General features: G+C 38.9%; 1 protein-coding gene across 3 annotated transcripts; it reads left to right on the top strand.

Annotated features, from left to right (window-relative positions):
* Positions 1–4,167: 4,167 nt before the first annotated feature.
* DPY30 (dpy-30 histone methyltransferase complex regulatory subunit) lies at positions 4,168–24,468 on the top strand. 3 transcript variants are annotated; one of them, XM_035000865.1, is made up of 6 exons: positions 4,168–4,378; positions 13,505–13,604; positions 13,705–13,776; positions 13,862–13,909; positions 20,912–21,054; positions 24,126–24,468. In XM_035000865.1, the coding sequence occupies exons 3-6, from the start codon at positions 13,741–13,743 to the stop codon at positions 24,196–24,198; spliced, it is 300 nt and encodes a 99-aa protein (XP_034856756.1). In that variant the 5' UTR covers positions 4,168–4,378; positions 13,505–13,604; positions 13,705–13,740; the 3' UTR covers positions 24,199–24,468. The 3 variants fall into 3 exon arrangements, with proteins under 3 accessions (XP_034856756.1, XP_034856754.1, XP_034856755.1); XM_035000863.1 differs by lacking the exons at positions 4,168–4,378; positions 13,505–13,604 and adding an exon at positions 13,364–13,465; XM_035000864.1 differs by lacking the exon at positions 4,168–4,378 and having other exon boundaries at positions 13,398–13,604.
* Positions 24,469–25,022: the final 554 nt, after the last annotated feature.

Below are 25,022 nucleotides of genomic sequence, written 5' to 3'. Positions count from 1 at the left end.
ATGGACACACTGCGATAGAAGGTACTAGGAATTGAGTGCTCTAAAGAGCTGGTCTATCAATTCATCTCATTTAGATCCCCAGAGCTGCCAGGTTCCTGGACTGGTCACTTGATAGTGTAGCCTATCCAATAAACTATTCAATCTGTTTCTCTATTTCTCTGGTTCTCTCTCCCTTTCTCCATCTATCTCGCCTTTTTCCTTTCTTTTCTTTTTCCTTTTACTTGGGTTAGCCATAGTTGTTTCTTGTTCCCTAAAAATAAGGAATCCTGATACAAAGTTCCCATTGTTTACAGAGTGAGATTTGCGAATGATTCATGCCAGCTTCCAAAAATCTCCATATTCTGGCCACAACATTATCTAACTTTCCCGCATCACTACTTCCCTTACAAACATAAATTATTGCAAAAATGACCTGCCCCCTGTTCCCTCCAACTCCTCCCCACCCTTTTCCTCCCTCTGTGCTTCTGCCAGTTTCTCATTTTGAAATGTCCTCGCTCTGTCACATCTGATTAATTTCAGTTCCTGAAGCCCATAGTACTTTTTCTTGTTGTTATGTGAAATCTATAAATATATCATGTAAACAAGATGTATATAACTTATACGTGTAAAGAAAAATAAGGAAACAAACAGCATCCAGTTTAAGAAAAACTAATGTAACTAGTTTCTTGAAGCACTTTGTGAGCCCCTCCCTAATCTCAATTTCATTTCTCCCTCCCTAGAGAAAGCCACTGTCCTGAATTTTGTACTTTTTGTTCCTTTGCCTTTCGTTTTAGTTTTGCAATATACATATGTATTTCTAAACAATATATTGTGTAGTTTTGCCTGGTTTTACCTTATGCAAATGCAACCATACCACATATATTCTTAATTAGCTTTCTTCTGCTCAATAGTTAAGTGTTTGCAATAACTCCTTGTTGATTTGTATAGCTATAGTACATTTATTTTCACTGCTATGTAGTATTCCACTATATGAATTTACAACAATTTATTTTACCATTAACTGTTGATGGATATTTAGTTTGGTGCCAGTTTTGTTTTTGTTTTTCCTTGAATAACTTTTTTTTTTTTTTAAGATTTTTTATTTATTTGACAGAGAGAGATACAGCGAGAGAGGGAACACAAGCAGCGGGAATGGGAGAGGGAGAAGCAGGCTTCCCGCCGAGCAGGGAGCCCGATGTGGGGCTCGATCCCAGGACCCTGGGACCATGACCCGAGCCGAAGGCAGACGCTTAACGACTGAGCCACCCAGGCGCCCCCCTTGAATAACTTTTTGACTTTGCCGAGACACAGCTCAAAGTAGAGTGGCTCTGGAGTCAGACTGGTTGTCTTTAAATCCCTGTTCTACCACTTTCTGTGATCTTGGGCTACTGAGTGACTCAGCTTTCACATCTATTACATAATAACAGAGTAGTAGGCAGTGCCTGGAATAAAGTTGCTGCTTGATATTTATTGATTGAAGAATGGTTCTCTCACATCTACACATACACTATAATCCACTAAAATGGATTACTATCAAGTTTCCAAACATTCTTTGCTGTTTCCTAGGACCACAGTTATCCTCGGGTCATTTTTCTTTCACTTAGAATTGCTTCTCCTCCTACTTCCACTGTCAGAATCCTTCATGGCTTAACTGTAATGTTAACTTCTTTTTTTTTTTTTAAGATTTTATTTATTTATTTGACAGGGAGAGGCACAATGAGAGAGGGAACACAAGCAGGGGGAGTGGGGGAGGGAGAAGCAGGCTTCCCGAGGAGCAGGGAGCCTGATGTGGGGCTCGATCCTAGGACCCTGGGATCATGACCTGAGCCAAAGGCAGATGCTTAACAACTGAGCCACCCAGGTGCCCGGTGATAAATCCTTCCCTCATCACCTCTTGCAGAAACGATTCTATCTTTTAATTCTTATGACAATTTGGTTGTGTTACTCTCTGGCTCTTTTAACATATTGCCTGTGTGATAGTTATTTATTTATTTATTTATTTTTAAAGATTTTATTTATTTATTTGAGAGAGAGAGAATGAGAGACAGAGAGCATGAGAGGGAGGAGGGTCAGAGGGAGAAGCAGACTCCCTGCCGAGCAGGGAGCCCGATGCGGGACTCGATCCCGGGACTCCAGGATCATCACCCGAGCCGAAGGCAGTCGCTTAACCAACTGAGCCACCCAGGCGCCCTTGCCTGTGTGATAGTTATTTAAATACTTTATTTCTTCCTGATAAAGATTATGAACTTATTTCAAGACAGTAGCCAAACTTTACATATTTTGGCTTACTTTCTGCACCTAGCCTCATGCCTTGCTTATGGTACTCAATAAACATTAATAATTTGAAAAATAATTCGAACAGGTGATTGTCGTAGGTATCTGTTGCCATATACTAAACCACTCCAAAAATTTACTGGCTTAAGATTGTAGCTAATTATTTACTCATGATTCTGTGGGTGAGCAATTTGGCTGGGTTTACCAGGCAATTATTCTATTGGCCTTGCCTGGGGTCATTCACATAGATGTTAGTCATCTGATGGTTTGATTGGGCCTGGGTAGCCTAACTATCCTCCCTCATATGCCCAGATGGTGGTGGTGGCTGTTGGCTGGGGCATATGTCTCCAGCAGGATATTCCAACTTCTTTACATAGCATCTGGCTTCCAGGAGAGCAGGAGTGGGAGCTGCAGAGTCTCTTGAAGCCTAAACTCCACAGTTGCACATTGTCATTTCTGCTGCATTCTGTTATCAAATCACAAGGCCAACTCCAAAGTAAGAGATGGGAAAATAAATTCTACACTTCATGGAGGAGTGGCAAAGTCACATTACAAAGGGGGTATATATACTTACATATATATATATATATATATATATATATATATAGGGATGGAAGGAATTATTTTGCCATCTCTGCAAGTAATCTACCATAGTGATTAGGTGTAAAATTTCCTTCTACCTCGAGTTCAGATTTTAGCTTAAATCTTAGATGGATTGCTCATCTAAGAAATCATTTCCCAACTATTTTGCTGAATCATAAAAACCTTCTTAGTTTTAATCATGAGGTAAATTAACACGCTTAATTTTTTTTTAAGATTTTTATTTATTTATTTGAGAGAGAGAGAAAGCACGAGCAGGGGGAGAGGCAGAGGGAGAAGCAGGCTCTTCAGTGCAGGGCTCGATCCCAGGACCCTGGGATCATGACCTGAGCTGAAGGCAGACGCTTCATCGACTGAGCCACCCAGGCACCCCAACACACTTAATTTTAAGGAGGCAGCAACACTGATGATGATTAGTACTACCAGCTAATATTTTTTGAATCCATGTTCTGGGCTAAACAGCTTAACTTATACTGTCTTATTCAACCATCACTATCTGAGTTAAGCATTATTGTCTCATTTTAATTTATTTATTTTTCTTTAAAAATAAGGACCATGAGGCTCTAACAGTTTGTTAAGTAACATCACATATTAGTTAATGACACATACTATATCAGAGAGTTAAGGTAAAAATGTAGGCTTCCAAAGAAAAACATTTTTATATAGTCTGTTTATATATTATTAATTATGAAATAAATGTATCTTTGGTCCCTAGAGCAGGAGTGATCTTTTATTCCTTGGCATCCTGGTGTTGAGTCTCTGGTCTCTGGCTTCCCACTTGCTAAGTCTCTGCTATTCCCTTGTGCTTAGTATTGACTGTGCCAATATACCTTTGCCAATTTTTTTGTATAGTAAAAATATGGGATTGAGAGTCAGAAAGAAGGGTTTGGTATTCTGGTTCTGCCAGTTATTAGCTGTATAATGTGGAACAAGTTTTCTAACCAGTTAATTCCTCTGTAAAATGGGTGGAATAAGAATTAAATTTCTTTTTTTTTTTTTAAGATTTTATTTATTTATTTATTTGACAGAGAGAGACAGCGAGAGAGGGAACACAGCAGGGAGAGTGGGAGAGACAGAAGCAGGCTGCCCGTTGAGCAGGGAGCCTGATGCGGGGCTCGATCCGAGGACCCCAGGATCATGACCTGAGCCGAAGGCAGACACTTAATGACTGAGCCACCCAGGCACCCCAAGAATTAAATTTCAAAATGAAAGAATTCACTTAAAACCTCCAGCATAATACCTGAGATATAAGACACCTTAATAAATTTTGTTTCTGTCTTTTATACCTACAGTGTTGTTCCAGAAATCAGACTTTCCTGGGATTTCAATTTTGAGTCATCTCAATCCACATCTCCTGCCTCTTGGAATTATGTCCCAAGCAAACCCATTTTCTGAAGTGACCTCTTCCTAAATCTGCCTCAAGAGAAATAGTGCCTGGCCGTGATCCTGGCCTTCTAGTTGCCTGGACTGAAGATCCTAACCTGCCATTTAACCTACAGTGTGACGGCCTCCCAGTTTTCAGATGGTAAGAACTTGTGGGACACTTAATCTCAAAGGGAATCTGGTCCAGTTTCACCAGGACAAAAAAGAGGAGCTGAGTACTGTGCTAACTAATCCAGGACATTTGGTCACCTTATCACTTTAACCCATTAATTTGTTTACCAAGTGACTATCACCAGGTAGTTTTTTTTGGCTATTTTAGCCCTACTTCTCTTCTAAGGAACTCCTCAAACCTTCAGCTTGAGAAATGCTGGATTATTTGAAGTAGGGACCAATGACAGATATTATTTTTATTAAAAGTAAAATAAAATGGCACACTTAGAACCAAGAGATTACTGATTTTGAAAAAGGCAGAAAACAAAAGAGAAACGAAAGACATGGTTGGAGGTAAGGGAGGAGTAGAGTAACAATTGGGGGATTATTATCCTATAGTTGTGTTACTAAGCAAAAACATAATTGTGGGCAATTAATCATTTCTCTTTATTGAGTCCACATTGTGGTACATATTATTCATTTATTTGTTCAACAAATAGGTATAAAGCACAGACAGCATGCCAGGCAATGAGTAAGGTGCCAAGATTATAATAAGGACTAAAATCAGATTTATTGTCATACAGGAGCTTAAAAACTCAAGTAGCAACTAACAACAGTGGTGAGACATAGAACATATAGAAGTTCCAGGCGTGGCTGTGGAATTCAAAAATGTATGTATGATATGAATGATAAAAATTACGAAAAATTGGAGAGTAGCATCCCCTTATTAAATGGGATGGCTGTTACTTAGCTCTAGCTGATTTTTGCCTCTCAAGAATGTGTGGCGTACTGGTTTCAAGAGATACCAGAATTCTGAATTTTTATATGGAATCTATGGCTGAGGAGATATTGGTTCCAAATTTAAAAACAAACAAACCAAAACAAAACTGAGACACCAGTTTGAGATTCTCTCGTTTCCAAAGGATTTGTTCCTAGTGAAAGTGTGAATGAGCTCATGGTTTTGAAACAGTAGTAGGTGTAAGAGTATAATTGTTACCTAACCTGCTCAACTTGAATTTTAAAGCTATGATGCTGTAGAGGCAGAAGAAGAGGCAGTTAATACAGAATTTGAAATGAATGCCCTAGAATAGCAGTCCAGATTCTCAGAGGATATAGTCAATCATCACTCTAAGTACTTGGTTATAGAAATATAGTATTACATTTCTATATTTATGGTGGGCAGGGCATTGTTACTCTAGCATTCATGAAAAGCAGGGTAATGGAAACTGGAAGCACCAGGTGAATGTTGGGGCACGTAAACGGAGTTGTCTGTTTTCAAGAGTGGTTTCTACCAACTGCAGTGGTTTCAGAAAGCCTTCTTTATCCTTAAGATCCTCCTCTCCACCTTGTCAGGTAAGCTCAAATCCTATATTCTGGTAAGGATACCTAAGTTTCTCCATTTACTCTCCTAGTCAGTGTTTCAGTCTGTGTTATGGCCTCCTACTCCTCCCAGCTTTGCTTAAATACTTATTCTTTGTTCATACTGCTCCAAAGACCCCTACTTACATATATCTCAACCTCATCTGAACTTCTTCAGAATTTATGCTCTATATCATTCAACTTAACCTTTAATCAGCTATTATACTGTCATTTAAATGTATCATATATATGTATATATATCTAAAGTAAATGAACCAGAATATAATTTATGAGGGCAGGCACTGTAATTTATATTTATCTTAAATTCCCCGAGAGAGTTTAAGATCCCCAAGATCGCCTTCTTGGTGATTTGCTAGAAGGACTCATAGGACTCAGAATATAGTCATACTTACAGCTATGATTTATTACAGCAAAAGGATACAAAGCAACATTAGCAAAGGGAAAAGGCACATGGGGCAAAGTCTGGAGAAAACTAAGTGCCAGCTTCCAAGAATCTTCTCTCAGTAGAGTCACACAGGACACGTTTAATTCCTCCAGCAATGAGTTCTGACAACATGTGTGTAATACGGTCTACCACGACTCTCATCACAAACTCAGTGCTTGGGTTTTTACTGGGGCTGATCATGTAGGCACCCTCTGACTAAGATATACCAAAATTCCAAACTCCTAGAAGGAAAGCAGGTGTTTAAAAGAAACCATAGTGTTTGCACAAACAGTTTAAGCCACTCTCATCATTTAGGGAAAGTTTTCTATTTGTGTAGGGAACTGTTTATCATTCAAATTCCCAGATACCAACCAACCTTGCAAGCAGGACTTTCTAAGGACAGCAGTCTCAGGCTGCTCTGTTAACTCTTTTCTGCACACCACCCACAAATACTTGGGTGAAGGGGAGGGTGAACTGGAAGATTTTTCTTTTAATACTATCATACAACTGATTAGACTCATTACTCACATAAATATTCTTCCCCGATCCTGCATGTGTTATGTAGAATAAACTATACATTTTCCAATTACAGAAAACTTACCTAAATATTTTTACCCTTTTTATTTTATTTTATTATTTATTTATTTATTCATTCATTCATTCATTTATTTAAGGGCTTGAGAGCATGCAAACGGGATGGGGGGGGAGGGGAGAGGGAAAGGGAGAGAGAATCTTAAGCAGGCTCCATGCCCAGCATGAGCCCAATAGGAGACTCGATCCCACTACCCTGAGATCATGACCTGAGCTGAAATCAAGAGTTGGATGCTTAACTGACTGAGCCACCCAGGTGCCCCTACCCTTTTTATTTTAAAGCAAATTCATACTTTTGGGAAAAAAAGTTCAAGCAATACACAAATTTGGAAAAAGCAAAGACTTTCCCTCAACATTTTCCTTCTTAATATTTTGTTGTATATCTCTCCAGGCTTTTTGCTATGCACATACAAATATATACATGCAAAAACAGATTCTTACTAGAGAGACTTTCCTACAACATGCATTTTTTCACATAAAATTATGCAGCAAATGTTTTTCATACCAGTATCTATAGATCTTTTTCAATCTTTTTCAGTGGTTACACAGTAGTCCATTGTATTGAGATATCATAATTTAACCTATTCCCAATATTTTCCTACTAAAAACTATGGTATAAGTTCCTTCTATTCATACATTTTTGTATTTCTATGGGATAAAGTCCTAGAAGTAGAAATGCTGTGTCAAAGTGAAAATTCCGTTTTAGTTTATCCCTTTTATGATAAGTTGTATTAAACTCTTTGCATAACATGCAGTAGTGAATTTATTTATTTATTTTTGAGAAAGAGAGAGAATGGGGAGGGGCAGAGAGAGAAGGAGAGAGAATCCTAAGCCCCTTGAGTCATGGGGCTCAATCTCACAACCATGAGATAATGACCTGTGCTGAAATCAGGAGTTGGGTACTTAACTGACTGAGCCACCTAGGCGCCCCAACAGTGAATATTTTTTGATGGACTATTCAGCATCCATTCCCTTTCTTTCCCTTTCCGACCCATTCTAAGGTTTTCTCTTGTAGAACCAATCCTCTCCCATTACCTGGTGTTCATACAATTCGGGTGGGACCAACTACTACCAGGTCACATCCTTGTCATTGTTCAGGAATGGGCAGTCATTCAGCTCTGTGCTAGTCAACACATGACACCCACCTTATCAAAATAACTGATTCAAGATGGACAGATCAAAGCAAAGTTCAGACTTTTGGTACATGGGTAGACCTAAGAGAAGTGATGCTTTCTGTCTCTGAATATGAAAAAGAAAGCATGTTGTCCTGAGTACTTCTAGCAATGATCTCTTCACCATGAGAAAGCAGCCTGAGAATGAAGCTGATATATAGAGATGAAGGTGAGAAAACTGTAGAGAAACAGTATAAAAGCCACAACTAAACCTTGTTAGATACCCCCTTTACTACTGGGATTTTCAGTTGTTACTCAAAAAGTCTTAGTTGTTGTTTAACAAACTGGAGTTGGGATTTGTTAGTGGAATCCCAAAGCATATTAACTGATATATTTGTTCTCTATTTATGCATAGCCAGGAGCACAACCTTTGGAATTAGGTGGATCTGGGTTGAAATTTCATCTAGCCATGGGGTGCCTGGGTGGCTCAGTTGGTTAAGCATCTGCCTTTGGTTCAGGTCATGATCCCAGGGTCCTGGGATTGAGCCCCACATCAGGAGCCTGCTTCTACCTCTGCCTCTCCGCCTGGCTTGTGCTCTCTCACTCTCTCTCTCAAATAAATAAAATCTTAAAAAAAATTTTTTTTTCAACTAGCCATATAAGTATGTGACATTATGTTACAATTTTCTTTTCTTTTTTTTTAAGTAGGCTCCATGCCCAGTGTGGAGCCCAACCTGGGGCTTGAACTCACGACCCTGAGATCAAGACCTGAGCTGAGATCAAGAGTCAGATACTTAACTGACTGAGCCACCTAGGCGCCCTGACAATTTTCTGAATCAATTTTTATCATCTTATTTTATGGGGATAATTATATCTACCTTACAAGGGGATTACAGTATTATGTGGTAGAATATGTAAATCACTTCACAAGGTACCTGGACCTAATTGGGCTTCTAATTCAATTTTTGTTCTGCACTCTCTCATATATGAATACATCAGCAATGCATTCTGATAATGATACTATAAAGAAAAACACTTTACACAATAATCTGATATTAAAATTAGGTGGCATAACTACCAATTTCTATTTTGGTGCCGATATTTGTCTTTAAGAAAAGGTTTCAGGGTGTCTGGCTGGCTCAGTCAGTAGAGTATGTGATTCTTTTTTTTTAAGATTTTTTAATTTATTTATTTGAGAGAGCGAGAATGAGAGAGAGTACATGAGAGGGGGGAGGGTCAGAGGGAGAAGCAGGCTCCTAGCTGAGCAGGGAGCCCGATGCGGGACTTGATCCCGGGACTCCAGGATCATGACCTGAGCCGAAGGCAGTTGCTTAACCAACTGAGCCACCCAGGCGCCCAGAGTATGTGATTCTTGATCTTGGGGTCCTGAGTTCTAGCCCCTTGTTGGGTGTAGAGATTACAAAAAAAAAAAAAGAGAGAGAGAGACAGAGAGAGAGATGGTTTCAACATAAATTAACAGGAATGGCTCTGGGTATCTTAAAATTAAAAGATATCAGGGGTGCCTGGGTGGCTCAGTTGGTTAAGTGTCCAATGGTCCAGGGGTCATGGGATTGAGCCTCCTGCCTGGCTCCCTGCTCAGCTGGGAGTCTACTCAGCTCCTTCTCCCTCTGCCCCTCCTCTGGCTCATGTATGCACTCTCTCTTTCTGGAATAAATATATAAATCTTAAAAAAAATAAAAGATACCCAAGTTATATATTATACTTATTACTTATTACCCATGACCTATTTATAAACATACATTTAAGTTATTTGGATTCTAAAAAGAAAACATAAAGCATATAATCAACACTTTTTTCTTTAAAGATTTTAAGTAATCTCTACATCCAATGTGGGGCTCAATCTCATGACCCCGAGATCAAGAGTCACACACTCTTCCAATGAGCCAGCCAGGTGTCCCTAAAATCAACACTTTTAGAAATTGAAAATCATTTAGGAGATTTTGAAAAAAATCTAAATATAACCAACCTCTTATGAGAAATGGAAGAAATAAGGGACAATTTAGGGATTGGAATTGTAGTAAGTTTAGCTTTTTTATTACTCTCATTGCTAAGATCACATCTGTATCATAAAAATCCAAACACACTCTATTCATTTAAAAAGCCCATTTGGTGGGGCACCTGGGTGGCTCAGTTGTTAGGTGTCTGCCTTCGGCTCTGGTCATGGTCTTGGGGTCCTGGGATTGAGCCCCGCATCGGACTCCCTGCTTCGCGGGAAGCCTGCTTCTCCCTCTCCCACTCCCCCTGCTTGTGTTCCCTCTCTCGCTGTGTCTCTCTTTGTTAGATGAATAAATAAAATTAAAAAAAAAAAAAAGCCCATTTGGCATGTTCTTTGGTATACCAACATTGCTGAGATGATGATAGTGGTAAGCGTGCTTGGGCCTGGGGTTTGGTAGTGGAGACAAGGGAACTATGGGTAGAGTAGTTGTTTTCTTTATATCAGCCACCAAAAGATACTTCCTTGGAAAATGATTAACCAAATCTGGAATATATATTTCTAGGTCTTTTTCAGAGGTGGCTGGTGTGCCTCCCCATAGACTGTTCTCACAGGGCCCATTTACACTCAATAAATTCTATGTATTCTTTTGCAAAGACGTTTGTGTATAACTGTGTGATGAATCATGTTCTTTATTTGAGCACTTTCTCACAAATTAATTAAAAGAAAAAAGAATAGGAACAAAAAAGGTAGATTATTATGATAACGAAGCAGTAGTTAGGTACAGATAAAATAGAATGTCTCACTTATATTCATATAGCTTCACAAAAAGCAGTTTCATCTATTTTATCTCATTTGATCCTCTTCATGAAGAATTGTTATCCTAATCTATATGTGAAAAAACATGAAGCCGAGAAGAGTTAAATTATTTGCTTACTTCCACATGGTAAACAGTGAAGGAACCAGGTTCTAATACTCATCTAATCCCAAATCAAGTGTTTCTTTACTATATATACTGTATTATTGCTAAATAGGTATTGTCTAATAGTTTAATGTTTTATAAATGGAATTTGCACCAAGTCTATAAAAAGGGGGTCAAGCACAGTAATTTTTCTTTATTATTCTAGATTCTAGAATTCTAGTTCTAGAATCCTAGTTCTAGAATCTATAAACTACTATCTCCCTAAAGCCCTAAGAAAGACAGTTTAGAGTAGTGCTTTGGTGCAAGTGCTTGCCTTCCCTATAAATTCCCTTTTTTGGAAAAATATTTATTGAATATAAGAAGCAAATATGAAGATGAATATAAGATTTTTGCCTTTGAAGAACTAAAAAATCTAATTGTGTTTAACTGCAAACAATATATAAGGCAGAATGAGGTAAGTGCTGTAATAAAAAGACATAATAGAAGCAGATGAGAGGAGTCCTGAACCAAGTTTGGTATGACAAGTCCAAACAAGAGTTCTTCTCATTCTTTTAATTTATCCCTCTCTAGAGAGTACACATTATTGCAAATTTCTGTCATAATCATAGTTCCCAGGGCCCATCCTCTTCAGAATCTTTAATTTCGTATAGGAACTCAGCATTCTGCAGTATCTTCAATTAACCTTATACTTCCTATCATTTTCTTGCTAATCCATTTACATCATTTCTAGCTGTCATTTTTCCCCTTCCATCTCTCTTCTGTGATGGCTTGTTCTCTGAATTTTTCAATAAGTTGTAAATGTAAAAAATTTGGTGAAGCTTTTTTGTAAACCACTTTTATAAGTCTTTCTAGATTGAGAGAAACCTGGTTGATAGTTAATTGTTCTGTGCTGCTCCCTTTGGTAATCATATATGTATGTATCTTACACACACATACATACATAAATTATATATAGCCTTTAGTAGTGTCAGCATATATATCTATATTCAGTTTTGATTATGAATCAAATCCATATATGTTGTGAACCTTATGATGTACTAGGCACTGTGTGAAGTACTACGTTAAATAAGACAAGGTCCCGGTCTTGAAGAAGCTCAGTCTAGCTTCCCATTTTACTGAAACTGTCAGTACTTAGAAAATATAAATTAGCAGCTCTCAGTTACTTTCTGGATTTGGAAATATTTGAGTGTCTACGATGTATTGGGAAATGTATGAATATATGATAATATAGCAATGCACATAACTATTCTCTTAAGTTTCCCCAACTATTCTCTAAACTTATTTGCTGTTATTTCCCACTCCTGAAAAGCATTTAATCTTGAGTTCATATATGTACTAGTAAATTTCTATATCTTGTACATATGCATCCACATCTTTCCATCAGTCCTACTGAAAAATCCTCAAAGTGCCATATGTTAACTGTCATCAATTACAGTACTAATCAAGTATCCATTACAAAATTAAACTTTAAAAACGTACCCACAAGTCTAGTTCCTAAATAAAAATTTTTAAAGGTTTTATTTATTTATTTGACAGAGAGACACAGCGAGAGAGGGAACACAAGCAGGAGGAGTGGGGAGAGAGAAGCAGGAGAGAGAAGCAGGCTCCCCACTTCAGCAGGGAGCCGAATGCGATGCGGGGCTTGATCCCAGGACCCTAGGTTCATGACCTGAGCCGAAGGCAGACACTTCACGACTGAGCCACCCAGGCGCCCCAACAAATTTATTTTAGATCTTTATCTGCTCAGTTTTTGCAGAGTAGCAAAATGAAGTTGTATTCTACCGTTTTCAAAACTTAACGTTATAATCACAAATGTTTCTGTATTTCTAGTCATGACTTTTAATAGCTTACATTCCCTTATATTGATATGACATATTTAGTCTCCAAACATTTAATATTAAGTTTTCAAATTTTCATATTACAAAGTGCTACTACAAATGGGATTGTTGAATTAAAGGTAGGAACTTTAATGAGTGTATCGCCTGTGTTTACATTAAAATAAATGGAATTTATTGTAATTAGAACAATCCTGTTTGCTATTTACGAATAGTACGTAGGAGGCAAATTATCTTTTGTGTTTTTTACAAATACAATAGTATCAACAGTATCACACTTTGGAAAGCCAGTTGCTTTTTGCTAACTTTGATACAAATGTAAGGTAGCATTAACATCGCATATTCACAGATTTAAGGAATGATCAAAGCTTACCATGAAATCCCCAACATTTCTTCTTCCCCCACCTTTCTAAAGTAAAACACTGACATTCTTTCGTAGACTGCTTAGATTAGGTTTGATTTTTTAATAAGAATCACCCAGCGAAATGGATGATTTCGCTTCCGCGCTGAAGACCTTCCGCAGGAGGTTTCAGGCAGCTCTGCGGGCTGCGCGGGCCGAACCCCTGCCAGCTGCGGTGGTCACTGTGTCTGCAGTTGGGGTGGCGCTTGCCTTGGGTAGGCAGGTTGAAGAACTAGTCTCCCGCAACCTTCGGGGCCAGGCTTCGGCCAGGACACTTTGCTGACCACACAGGGCGATACAGACTCAGGACAGGGTCCCAATCCCTCCCCGCCCCAGACCCACTGAGGGGTTCTGCGCAGGCGCGGCAGTTGTGCGACATCCGTCACTTACGGCCGAAGCGGTTTGTGCTGGGAGTTGGTGGCGCGGTGCAGGGCTCTTAAGAACCAGCGGCTTGGGCGCGGGTAATCAGCTCCCTTTCCCCCCTTCCCCACCTCTTCTAGGTTCTTGGGACAACTGCGGAGCTTCCGGACCTGATGCGGGCGCCCTGTCTTGGACTGTCCCACCTCGCTCCTCTACTGCTCCGGGTGCTCCCGCGCCCAGGTGGGGGTGAGGGGCGGGGTCGGGGGCTGGGCTGGACTCCATCCTGGCATCTTCATGTTGAAATCTCCCGGTTAACTCACGGTTCTTCTTGTTTTCCAAGACTGGTTTCCGGGGATTGTGACTTGCAGGGTCCGCCATGGAGCCAGAGCAGATGCTGGAGGGACAGACGCAGGTACCAGGAGGCCCTGGCTTCAGGGTGGCGGTGTGTAGCAAGAAGGGGTGGCTCACGTCTCAGTGACCTGTGTTTTGTTTTCTAGGTTGCAGAAAACCCTCACTCTGAGTACGGTCTTACAGACAATGTCGAGGTAATTCGCCCGGTTCTTACGCGTATCTGGACGTCTCTTACGAGCTGGAGAAAACTTGGGATCCGTTTTTACTAGGTTGCTTTGCACAAGGGAAAACTTTATCGGCATGAACTAAATAGTATCAAATTATGGGTAGCCTGTTTTATTAGCGGTACTAATACTTCGTGGTATACAGACATTCAAATTAGTTTTGAGTCAAGAGGTTGAACTTCTGAAAGTGATAGAAACAAACATGCATTACTAATGGAGACAGTCGTTTTGCTTGGTGGGTATTAATGAATCTGTTGGGATATGTTTTGGAAAAACTGCACATTAAAATTACACCCATAGTCTTTGTAACACAATAGTGTGCTGGTTGAGTCAATATTTAATAAATGTTGATTTTGCGTTCAGTAGTAGATGCCATTGGAATCTATAACACACGTAATAGACATTGTTTTTGCCTTACACAGTTAAGTCTGAATTCAAAGAACATGTGAAAAACATACAAAAGAAGATATATTTTCTTAGAGCTTTTTCATATAAGTGCTAGGAGGTTGTTTAAAAGTAGAAGTTGTTTTGTAAATGAATGAATAAATGCTAGGACAAATGAATTAGCCAAAGCTGGGTGGGATATGTTAGGAAAATAGAGGTGTCTGGGAGATGTGTGTGTTTTATTGGGGGACAAAGGGCGGAGACATTGCCAGTGATTAAGCTTAGATAAATGTGGGAAGGAGTATTTCCAAGCAGAGTAATAATAGTAACAGCTGCTAGTATTTCTTTACTTTTACTGTGTGCCAGGTACACTGCTAAGTAATTTGCATGTCTCTTCAGTCCTGTAAAGCTCGGAGAAATTGAGTAATTTGTGTAAGGTCATCAGGAAGTAAGTGGAGGGCCATGTGTTAAAGCCAGGCAGGTTGACATTTTTGTGGTACATTTAAATTGTGTTGATGATCTTGAGTTGCCTGTCATGTGGAATGACCACTCTGTGCCTTATGAAATTGCTAGGAATGTTTCTGGGGTTTGATATCTGTATTAAGAAGAGAACTTATTTTCATAATGTAGTCTTTAATTGAACCTGGTGAAGATCCTCTACACCACTTTGTGTTCTATTTATTTAAGAAACTTCTTTATAGACATCAGCAGTCTTTTTTTCTTTTTTATTTATTTTTATTTTTTAAAGATTTTATTTATTTGACAGAGAGTGAGACAGCGAGAGAGGGAACATAGGCAAGGGGAGTGGGAGAGGGAGAAGCAGGCTTCCCACCAAGCAGGGAGCTCGCGGGAGCTCGACTTGGGGCTTGATCCCAGGACTCTGGGATCATGACCTGAGCCAAAGGCAGATGCCTAACGACTAAGCCACCCAGACGCCTCATCAGCAGTCTGATGGTGCTTGTATATGAAGGCAGAGTCATAATACATTAGAGCAGTGATTCCCAAAGGCTTTCTTTCAAGTCCTCAGACCAATTTCCATGGTAAAGTGAGAAAAAAATGAGAGGAGGGAGTGTTTGATAATGATACATTATTTGGTGATTGGTCTTCCTGCTTCTATAATTTTAAAATGCCCATTCTTTGTGAATTAATGGTGGTAGTAAAATCATAGTTTATGTATTCGTAAGTTTTTACTTGGCAAAATAGAGTTAACATCCCTATGTTAGTCCCTTTGTTCATTGTGTAATTTTTAATTTGTTGTGGTATTTGAAAACCTGAAAACCACTACTCTATAGATGATACTTTTTCTCTTATTCCGTTTTATTTCCTTTATTGGCTTATAAGTTATAATTTCTTTTTAGGTGCTTGCTTTACGGTTTATAGCATGCAAGTCTAACTTCACAATTTACCTTCAAGTGGTTTTATTTCTTTTTGTGTATAGTATAAAAACCTTACAACAAGGGCGCTGGGTGGCTCATTAGGTTGAGGGTGGCTCAGTCGGTTGAGCGTCAGACTCTTGGTTTCAGCTTAGGTCATGATCTCTTGGGTTGTGGGATCCAGCCCCCGGTTGGGCTCCTTGTTCAGCAGGGAGTCCGCTTGAAGGATTCTCTTCCTCTGCCCTTCCCCCTGCTCGTTCTCTCTCTTAAAATAAATAAATAAATCAGTCTTAAAAAAAACACAAACAGAAACCACCAAACCTTACAACAGTATTCTCCCATTTTCTCTCAACTGGCCTTTGTACTGTTGTTACACATTTTACTTCTACTTATGTTATAAATTCTGTAATTCATTATTTTTATTTTTTCTTTAAAAGGTTAATTATCTTTAAAGAGATTTAAACAATAAGAGAAAGGAATATTTCACATTTACCCACATATGTACCATTTACCATATTTGCCATCTTGACTCTTCATTCTTTTTTTTTTTTAATTAAGATTTTATTTATTTGACAGTGAGAGCGAGAGCATGCGCTCACAAGCAGGGGGAGCAGCAGAGGGAGAGGGAGAAGCAAGCTTTCTGCTGAGCAGGGAGCTCAATGTGGGGCTTGATCCTGGAACGCCATGGCTCATGACCAGAGCCAAAGGCAGATGCTTAACTGACTGAGCTACCCAGATGCCCCTTGACTCTGCATTCTTTTGTGTAGATCCAGATTTCCTTCTGCCTTAAGGGCTTCTTTTAACATTTCTTGTAGTATAGGTCTGCTGGTAAGGAATTCTTCAAGCTTCTGAATGTCTGAAAAAGTCATTATTTTGTCCTTTTTTTTTTTTTTTTTTAAAGATTTTATTTATTTGTTTGAGAGAGAGAGAAACAGCATGAGAGGGGAGAGGGTCAGAGGGAGAAGCAGGCTTCCCGCTGAGCTGGGAGCCAGATGTGGGACTTGATCCCAGGACTCTGGGATCATGACCTGAGCTGAAGGCAGTCGCTTAACCAACTAAGCCACCCAGGCGGCCCCTTATTCTTTTTTTTTTTTGGTCTTTATTCTTGAGATATTTTTGCTGGGTATAGATTTGCTCCACTGTCTTTTTGGCTGACACTGTTTCTGACAGGAAATCTGCAGTCACTTCTTTCTTTGCTTCTTCATACTTAATGTGTCTTCTTTTGGTGCTTTTATGATTTTATTACAGCTTTTAAATAATTCGATTATGGTATGTCTTCGTTTAGGTTTTTAAAAAAATACGCATCTTTTGCTCAGGATTCATCGAGTTTCTTGGATCTGTGGGTTTAGAATTTTCATGAAATTTGGAAAAATTTCAGCCATTATTTCTTCAAATATTTTTAAGTACTCTGTAAACTTATATTTTCCTCTCCCTTCTGAAGGTGTGGAAGATGTTATAATAACTGGTTAATGGGGACGCCTGGATGGCTCAGTCGGTTAAGCGGCTCCCTTTGGCTCAGGTCAAGATCCCAGGACTCTGGGATCGAGTCCCACATCGGGCTTCTTGCTCAGCAGGGAGCCTGCTTCTCCCTCTGCCTGCAGCTCCCCCTGCTTGTGCTCTTGCTCATTCTCTCTCGCCCACGCTCTCTCTAGCAAATAAATAAATAAAATCTTAAAAAAACCCCAAAAAACTGGTTAATGGCATTGCCTGTTCTATCATCTGTATCATTTCTGGGTCTATTTCTGTGAATTGAATTTTTTCCTTATTATGGGTAGCATATCCTGCTTCTTTGCCTGCATGATGATTTCTTTTTTTTTTTTTTAAAGATTTTATTTATTTATCTGACAGAGAGAGTGAGAGAAGGAACACAAGCAGGGGGAGTGGGAGAGGGAGAAGCAGGCTTCCCGCAGAGCAGGGAGCCCAATGTGGGGCTCGATCCCAGGACCCTGGGATCATGACCTGAGCCGAAGGCAGACGCTCAACGACTGAGCCACCCAGGCGCCCCTGCATGATGATTTCTTTTTGGAGGCTGGGCATTGTGCATTTTACCTTGTTGGGTACTGGTTATTTTTGTATTCCTTCAAACATTCTTTTTTTTTTTTTAAGATTTTTTTTTTTTTCATTTGAGAGAGAGAGAGAGAGAGCATGAGAAGGGGGTGGGTCAGAGGGAGAAGCAGACTCCCCACTGAGCAGGGAGCCTGACTCGGGACGCCATCCTGGGACTCCAGGATCATGACCTGAGCCGTAAGGCAGTCGCTCAACCAACTGAGCCACCCAGGCACCCCCCTTCAAACATTCTTGAGCTTTGTTCTAGGACACACTTAAGTTACTGAGAAACAATTTGATTCTTTTGAGGTTTGCTTTAAGCTTTGTTAGGTAGAACAAGACCAGCCTTTAATTTAGGCCTAATATCCTCCTCTTTCATCTTCCCCAGTGCTCCATGTATTACCCAGTTTTCCAATTTTGGGTCACAGGAACATGAACTATTCCTGGCCTTGTATGAGCTGCAGGGATTATGTCTCCTGCTCTTTCCAGGTGTTTTTTTCCTTGGCCTTGGGTAATTTACTGTTATGCATGCACTGATCTCTTTAGTCTCTTTCTGCACATCTCTCTCCTCTCCATGCACTCTGCAGTACTCTGTCCTGCAAATTCTAGTTGTCTTGATCTCCCTGAAGTTTCAAGTCTGGCTTCTCAGCTCAGGGAGACTGCTGGGCTCTGCTTTTCTCTCTGCATTGCCTCCTATAAGTTTTCTAGGCAGGAAGCAGTAAGCTGGGACAATCCTAGAGCTCCCCTTATTTTTTTCCCATTTTTTGTGATCATTGTTGTATACCATTAACACCTTTTACCTTTTGAGGGGGTAATTTATATATATATATTTTTAGATTAATTCAGGATTTGGGCTTAAGCATGGAAGTTGGCACATAGTAGATATTCATTAAATATTTGAATGAAAAGGGGTGCCTGGGTGGCTCAGTCATTAAGCGTCTGCCTTCGGCTCAGGTCGTGATCCCAGAGTCCTGGGATCGAGCCCCCGCATCGGGCTCCCTGCTCGGCGGGAAGCCTGCTTCTCCCTCTCCCACTCCCCCTGCTTGTGTTCCCTCTCTCGCTGTGTCTCTCTCTGTCAAATAAATAAAATCTTAAAAAAAATTTTTTTTGAATAAAAAAATGAGGATTTGGTCAAGGGGTTTATTATAAGATCTATAGGAGTTGTTCAGGTGTTGCTCTTTCTTATTGAAGGCATTGGAATGTCATGTAACTGACTAGTTTTTGTCATATATGGGTATTATCTGTTGAAATTTACCAAGGAGCAATAAATTTGTTAATCCATGAGCAAGTAAATAACTATTTTACCATTAGTTAAGTATAGAGCATTATTGTCTTGTCTCAAAATAAGATGGAAAATGAGCGAACTTAGAGTAGTTGGCAGACATAGTTGTGGGAACTATCTTTGGAAACCATGGTATATATATATACACATTTTAGATATATGATTAAAGTTTTTTTTATCACTTTTTATAAATAAAATTGTCTAAAAAATTAAGTCTAGCGGATGTTTGTTTGTTGTTGTTGACTCATTTATATCCAGTTTGAGTGTGATTGAAGTTAAAGTTCAGGTTTTTTTAGTGATTTTATTTTTAAGTAATCTCTTCACCCAATGTGGGGCTCGAACCCACAACCCCTAGATCAAGAGTTGCACGCTCCACCAGCTGAACGAGCCAGGTGCCCTGAAAGTTCATTTATTTTATTTTATTTTTAAAAATTTATTCATTTGAGAGAGAGTGAGGGAGCACAAGCAAGGGGAGGGTTACAGAGAGAAGGAGAAGCAGACTCCCCGTTGAGCGGGGAGCCTGATGTGGGGCTCAATCCCAGGACCCTAGGACCATGACCTGAGCCGAAGGCAGATGCTTAGTCACTTAGCCGGCTGAGCCACCCAGGCGCCCCCAAAAGTTCATTTAAATGAAAATGTTCTTAATAATGTTTTGCCTTTTAGATAGGCACTTATTTCTAAGTTTCTAAAATGGTTGATTTGTGGGCGCATGGGTGGCTCAGTTGGTTAAGCAGCTGCCTTCGGCTCAGGTCATGATCCTGGAGTCCCTGGATCGAGTCCCGCATCGGGCTCTCTGCTCGGCAGGGAGCCTGCTTCTCCCTCTGACCCTCCCCCCTCTCATGTGCTCTCTCTCTCTCTCTCATTCTCTCTGTCTCAAATAAATAAATAAAATCTTTAAAAAAAATGGTTGATTTGTAAAAGAATGCAAAGTTTTTCAGTAAAGCAGTGTTTGATGCTCTGAATGTTAGATGAATATATGTCAAAGACCTAAAATTTGGGGGTTCTTAGGAGTAGAAAGTATAAGTTGTTTCTTAAACATCATTTAAATATCACATTAATGATCTTTTCCATATTAGTAATTCCCCCATTTTTTGGCCTTCGTTTACTTAATATTTTTTCTTGATTCTGTTCACTTTTAAAAATCACGAATGCATTTCTTTAAAAAAGAAACAAAGGGAAAAGCATTCTAATTTTGATAGAGGATAACCATAAAAACGAAAACAGTGAATATAAAATGGTGGTAAAAAATTTTAGCTATATTCTGTTGCCATTGGAAAGCTCTGAGCCTGAAGCCTGCTCTCTGTTAAGAAGAGAGTTTAGCAAATGTTACAGAAGTGTTACAGACCTATTAGTACCAAAGTGAGTCTTTGTCCTTGATACTGTGATGAAAAAATTGAAACAGGTCTAGCTTTCTCAGTGTGGTTCAGTGCTACTTAGTGTCCTGTCCAGATTTTTGAAGCATAGTGTAAGAAGGTATTCTTATGAAAAAAAGAGAAAGCACTTGTATTTACTCCTAAACAGGCAAAAAGAAAGGGAGAAAGAGTAGGATCAGGAGATACTGGGGTGTGTGGCTTATTCGGTCGGTAGAATATGTAGTGCTTGATCTCAGGCTCCTGAGTTCAAGCCCCACATTGGGTGTGGAGCCAACTTAATTAAAATAAGTAAATAAAAGAATGAGATACTATGTTGCCTTCAGAGAGAAAAAGTTTAAATGGAATTTAGAGACTGGTCTGATTTTATTTTGGCAGAGAGATTTGCTGTTCAATATCAGCTCTCTAGTCATTGATTTGTCTTTTCTATTAGTGTCATACTTCCATTAATTTTTGTTTACCACTCAAAATAATCTAGTTATTTGTAATATACATGCATGTTTTTTGAATCTACTAGAGGATAGTAGACAATGAGAAGATGAATGCAGAAAAGTCATCAAAACAGAAAGTGGATCTCCAGTCTTTGCCAACTCGTGCCTACCTGGATCAGACAGTTGTGCCTATTTTATTACAGGGACTTGCTGTGCTTGCAAAAGAAAGGTAAGATAATAGTGTCTGCAAATGGAGTTACCAGAGAAAGCTAAATAAAGACTTCCCTAATTGAAATATCATTAGTTTAAAAAAAAGAGAAAAAAAGGAATATCATTAGTTGTGTTATTTATAAAATATAAGAAATTTATGGATATTAGAGTTAAAAAAAAGTAAGTCAGCCATAATATCATCCATTCAGACACTTTCATTTCTCTCTTCTAGTGTTAGATCATCTGCATATTTGTAAAGCTTTGTAATCATGGTATACATGTAATTTTATATGTCCTTTGTACTTAATATTATAACATAAAACTTTTTCCATATCTCTGCATAGCCTTTGTGATTATAATTTGATTATAACAATACCACAATTAATTTAGCCATTTTCTCGTTGTTGAACTCCTAGGTCCAATTTCCTTTGTTAATCTAGGTTAGCAGGCAATTTATATGTTTTCATGCCTCTTTTGACTTTGTTTAATTACTTTTTTTAAGATTTTATTTATTAATTTGACAGAGACAGCGAGAGAGGGAACACTGCAGGGGGAGTGGGAGAGGGAGAAGCAGGCTCCCCGCTGAGCAGGGAGCCTGATGCGGGACTCGATCCCAGGACCCTGGGATCATGACCTGAGCCGAAGGCAGATGCCTAACGACCTGAGCCACCCAGGCACCCCTTTAATTACTTTCTTAGGATAAATTTCCAAGAGTTGATTTGCTAGTTTGAGGAACATGACTATTACAGTGTTTGACACATAAAAACACTTTTCTGTCCAAAAGTTTATCCTTAAATTTCTTCCACTATCATAACATCAACAGCATGAGTATTATTATAAACTTTTCTTGCCAAGCTCTTTTGATTTGTATTTCTTTGTTAGCAACATTACAGTTTTTTTCTGTACATGTTTTTTCCTTATGATTCTACCTAAGTTTTTTTGTACAAGCAAATCCAATAAGAAAAATATTGCTTATGTGTATAAAATAGAATTTGTTTATGACTGCAGGATATGTCTTGGCTCTAATACTGTCAATTAAAATATGGGCATCTTTTATATATTTTTTTGTTCTTTATCTACAGAAGGTCGATACAGGGGAATTATGAATATTGCTTTAAATGCTGGAAGGAAAAATTTGGAGTTTTAAAGTAACATGCTGTTAGTAAATACACTTTTTAAGTAAGGAATTCTGGCAAAATTATTCATGAAATGAATCATAAATATTATGTGAAAAATTGTTTATGTCTAGGCAGTTCAAAAGACTGTTTAAAATGCTAAGGGAATGTTTTGAGATCATTGTAAATTAATTCTAAATATGCCTTTTCTTTCTTTTTTTTTTTTTTCTAGATTTTATTTATTTTTCAACAGAGAGAGAGACAGCGAGAAAGGGAACACAAGCGGGGGGGAGAGGGAGGGGGAGAAGCAGGCCTCCCGCCGAGCAGGGAGCCAGATGTGGGGCTCGATCCCAGGACCCTGGGACCACGACCCGAGCCGAAGGCAGACACTCAATGACTGAGCCACCCAGGCGCCCCTAAATATGCCTTTTCATAGTAGGATTTTAAATAGCTGATTCCCCCAACTTTTCATCTTTCAACTTGTTTTCTCAGCAAGAATAATTTATGGAAAAGTGATAAATATGACTATATCTTTTGTTAACATTTTTCCTAGTTTTATTGAGAAATAATTGACATATATCACTGTATAAGCCTAAAGCATATAGCATAGTGGTTTGATTTACATATATTGTGAAATGATAACCACAGTGGGTTTAGTTAACATCCATCGTCTTACACAGATGCAATAAAAAGGAAAAAAGAAATAAAAAGAAATTCTCCTTGTGATGAGAACTCTTAGGTCCTTCCCTCAACAACTTTGCTGTCTGTCACACAGCAGTGTTAGCTGTGGTCATTGTAGCGTACATCATAGCCCTGGTGCTTACTCGTCTTGGAACTGGAAGTGTGTTCCTTTTGACCACCTTCCTCCAGTTCCTCATTCTCCCACCACTTAATTTTTTTTTTTAAAGATCTTATTTATTTATTTGACAGAGCTAGAGAGAGAGAGAGAAAGCACAAGTAGGCAGAGCAGTAGGCAGAGGGAGAGGGAGAAGCAGGCTTCTCTTGACCAGAGACCCAGGACCCTGGGATCATGACCTGAGCCAAAGGCTAATGCTTAACCGAATGAGCCACCCAGATGCCCTTACTACCTCTTGATTTTAAAATATGTTTAACTTCTCAGTTGCACTGTGTGGTAGCAGTATTAGAACTATTAGTGATTTAAGTATTTGAAGTAAAATAGAGGTGCCTTTTCTTTCTTTTTTTTTTTAAAGATTTTATTTACTTGTCAGAGAAAGAGAGACAGGGCACAAGCAGGGGGAGCGGCAGGCAGAGGGAGAAGCAGGCTCCCTGCTGAGCAAGGAGCCCAGTGTGGGACTTGATCCCAGTACCCTGGGATCATGACCTGAGCCAAAGGCAGACGCTTAACCGACCGAGCTACCCAGGCATCCCTAGAGGTCCCTTTTTAAAAAGAAACATACCAGTACTTGTCCAAATGAATATTGAATCCTTTGATTAGTTTTTCGGGTGTTGATCCACTTGTCTCAGTGATGCTACAGCCATTTTCCCATATTGTTTTTGTACTCTTATTGAAGGGTAATACCTGCGGAAAAATTGTGCGTATCGTAGGTGTATGGTTTGATGAATTTTCAGAATCTAGACATATCCACATAACTTGCACTCAGATCAAGAAATGAATACTGTCAGAATACTCCAGAATTCTCCCTCATGACCCCTTTAAGTCATTATCCCCCCTCGGTAATCGTCATCCCATTGTCAAAAATTACATTTTTGAAACTTGTGTTTTAGAATTGTGTTTATAACCAGATTTAAGCCATACAAAACTTTCAGTCTCTTTTAACTATGTTGTTGACTAACCTACTTGCCTGTTTTACTTAACCGTATTTACCACAAATGGCCTTTGAGTATAAAATGAAAATTAATCTGAAAAAGATGTGTTTCTGTTATGGAACAATACATTTAAGTTAATACACTTAGAATATAAATTTCTAAATTTTGGATTTCTTTTCCCTTACAGACCACCAAATCCCATTGAATTTCTAGCATCATATCTTTTAAAAAACAAGGCACAGTTTGAAGATCGAAACTGACTTATTGGGAAGAACAGAAAAATTTGGTTTCTACTGTAGATTTACATGATTAAGAGGCAGCTTTAATTGCCATGATTTTCCCCCCTTTTTGGAAGTATAAGAACCTTCAGGACAACAGAACTTATTTCCGGAATTACAGAAGAAAACATATATCCCTTATTTTGATTTAATCACCATACTTATTTAATGAGTGTATTCTGTGCAATTTTTTCTCAGATTGTCTTTAACTTTGTTTTTAAAATGACCTTCAAAATAAACTGTTAAACGTCATTATTTGAAAGTAGTTTTTGTTTTATATGACAAATATTTTATATGGTTCAGTTATTTTCATGAATTGCTTCTTTCTTGGGTCTTAGAATGCTGCAGAATTTTACAACAGCATGAATATACATCAGAGTCAAGTTCAACCTAAAAAAAAATCTCAGCCAGTTTTTCTTGGACCTCTTGGAGGGTGGGATCTGGGCATTTTCAGTTTTTAACATCACAGGTGACTAATGAACAATGAAGTTGGAGTATTGATATAAGCATTGTGGAGGGTGTGCAATATCCTTCATTGCTATAAACCTTTATGGTAGTAATATAATAGCTGTCTTTTATTGCAATTCTATGTATCAGGCATAAGTACTATTTTACTTAAATTATCTTTAATATAGCAACTCTACAAAGTAGATATTGTTATTCCCATTTTGCAGATGAGGAAACATTTGGAGAGGTTAAGTGACTTGTTCAAGACCACACTGCTGGTAAGTGCTTGAATGGCATTCAAACCCAGTTCTGAATCTGTTGCTGATAGCTATGTGAGAAGTACTTGTGCGAGTTCACAT

The sequence above is a fragment of the Mirounga leonina genome, unplaced genomic scaffold (assembly GCF_011800145.1).
Source record: "Mirounga leonina isolate KUSES-001 unplaced genomic scaffold, KU_Mleo_1.0 Mir_125, whole genome shotgun sequence".
NCBI lineage: Eukaryota > Metazoa > Chordata > Mammalia > Carnivora > Phocidae > Mirounga > Mirounga leonina.
This window is presented reverse-complemented; position numbering and strand designations above follow the sequence as displayed.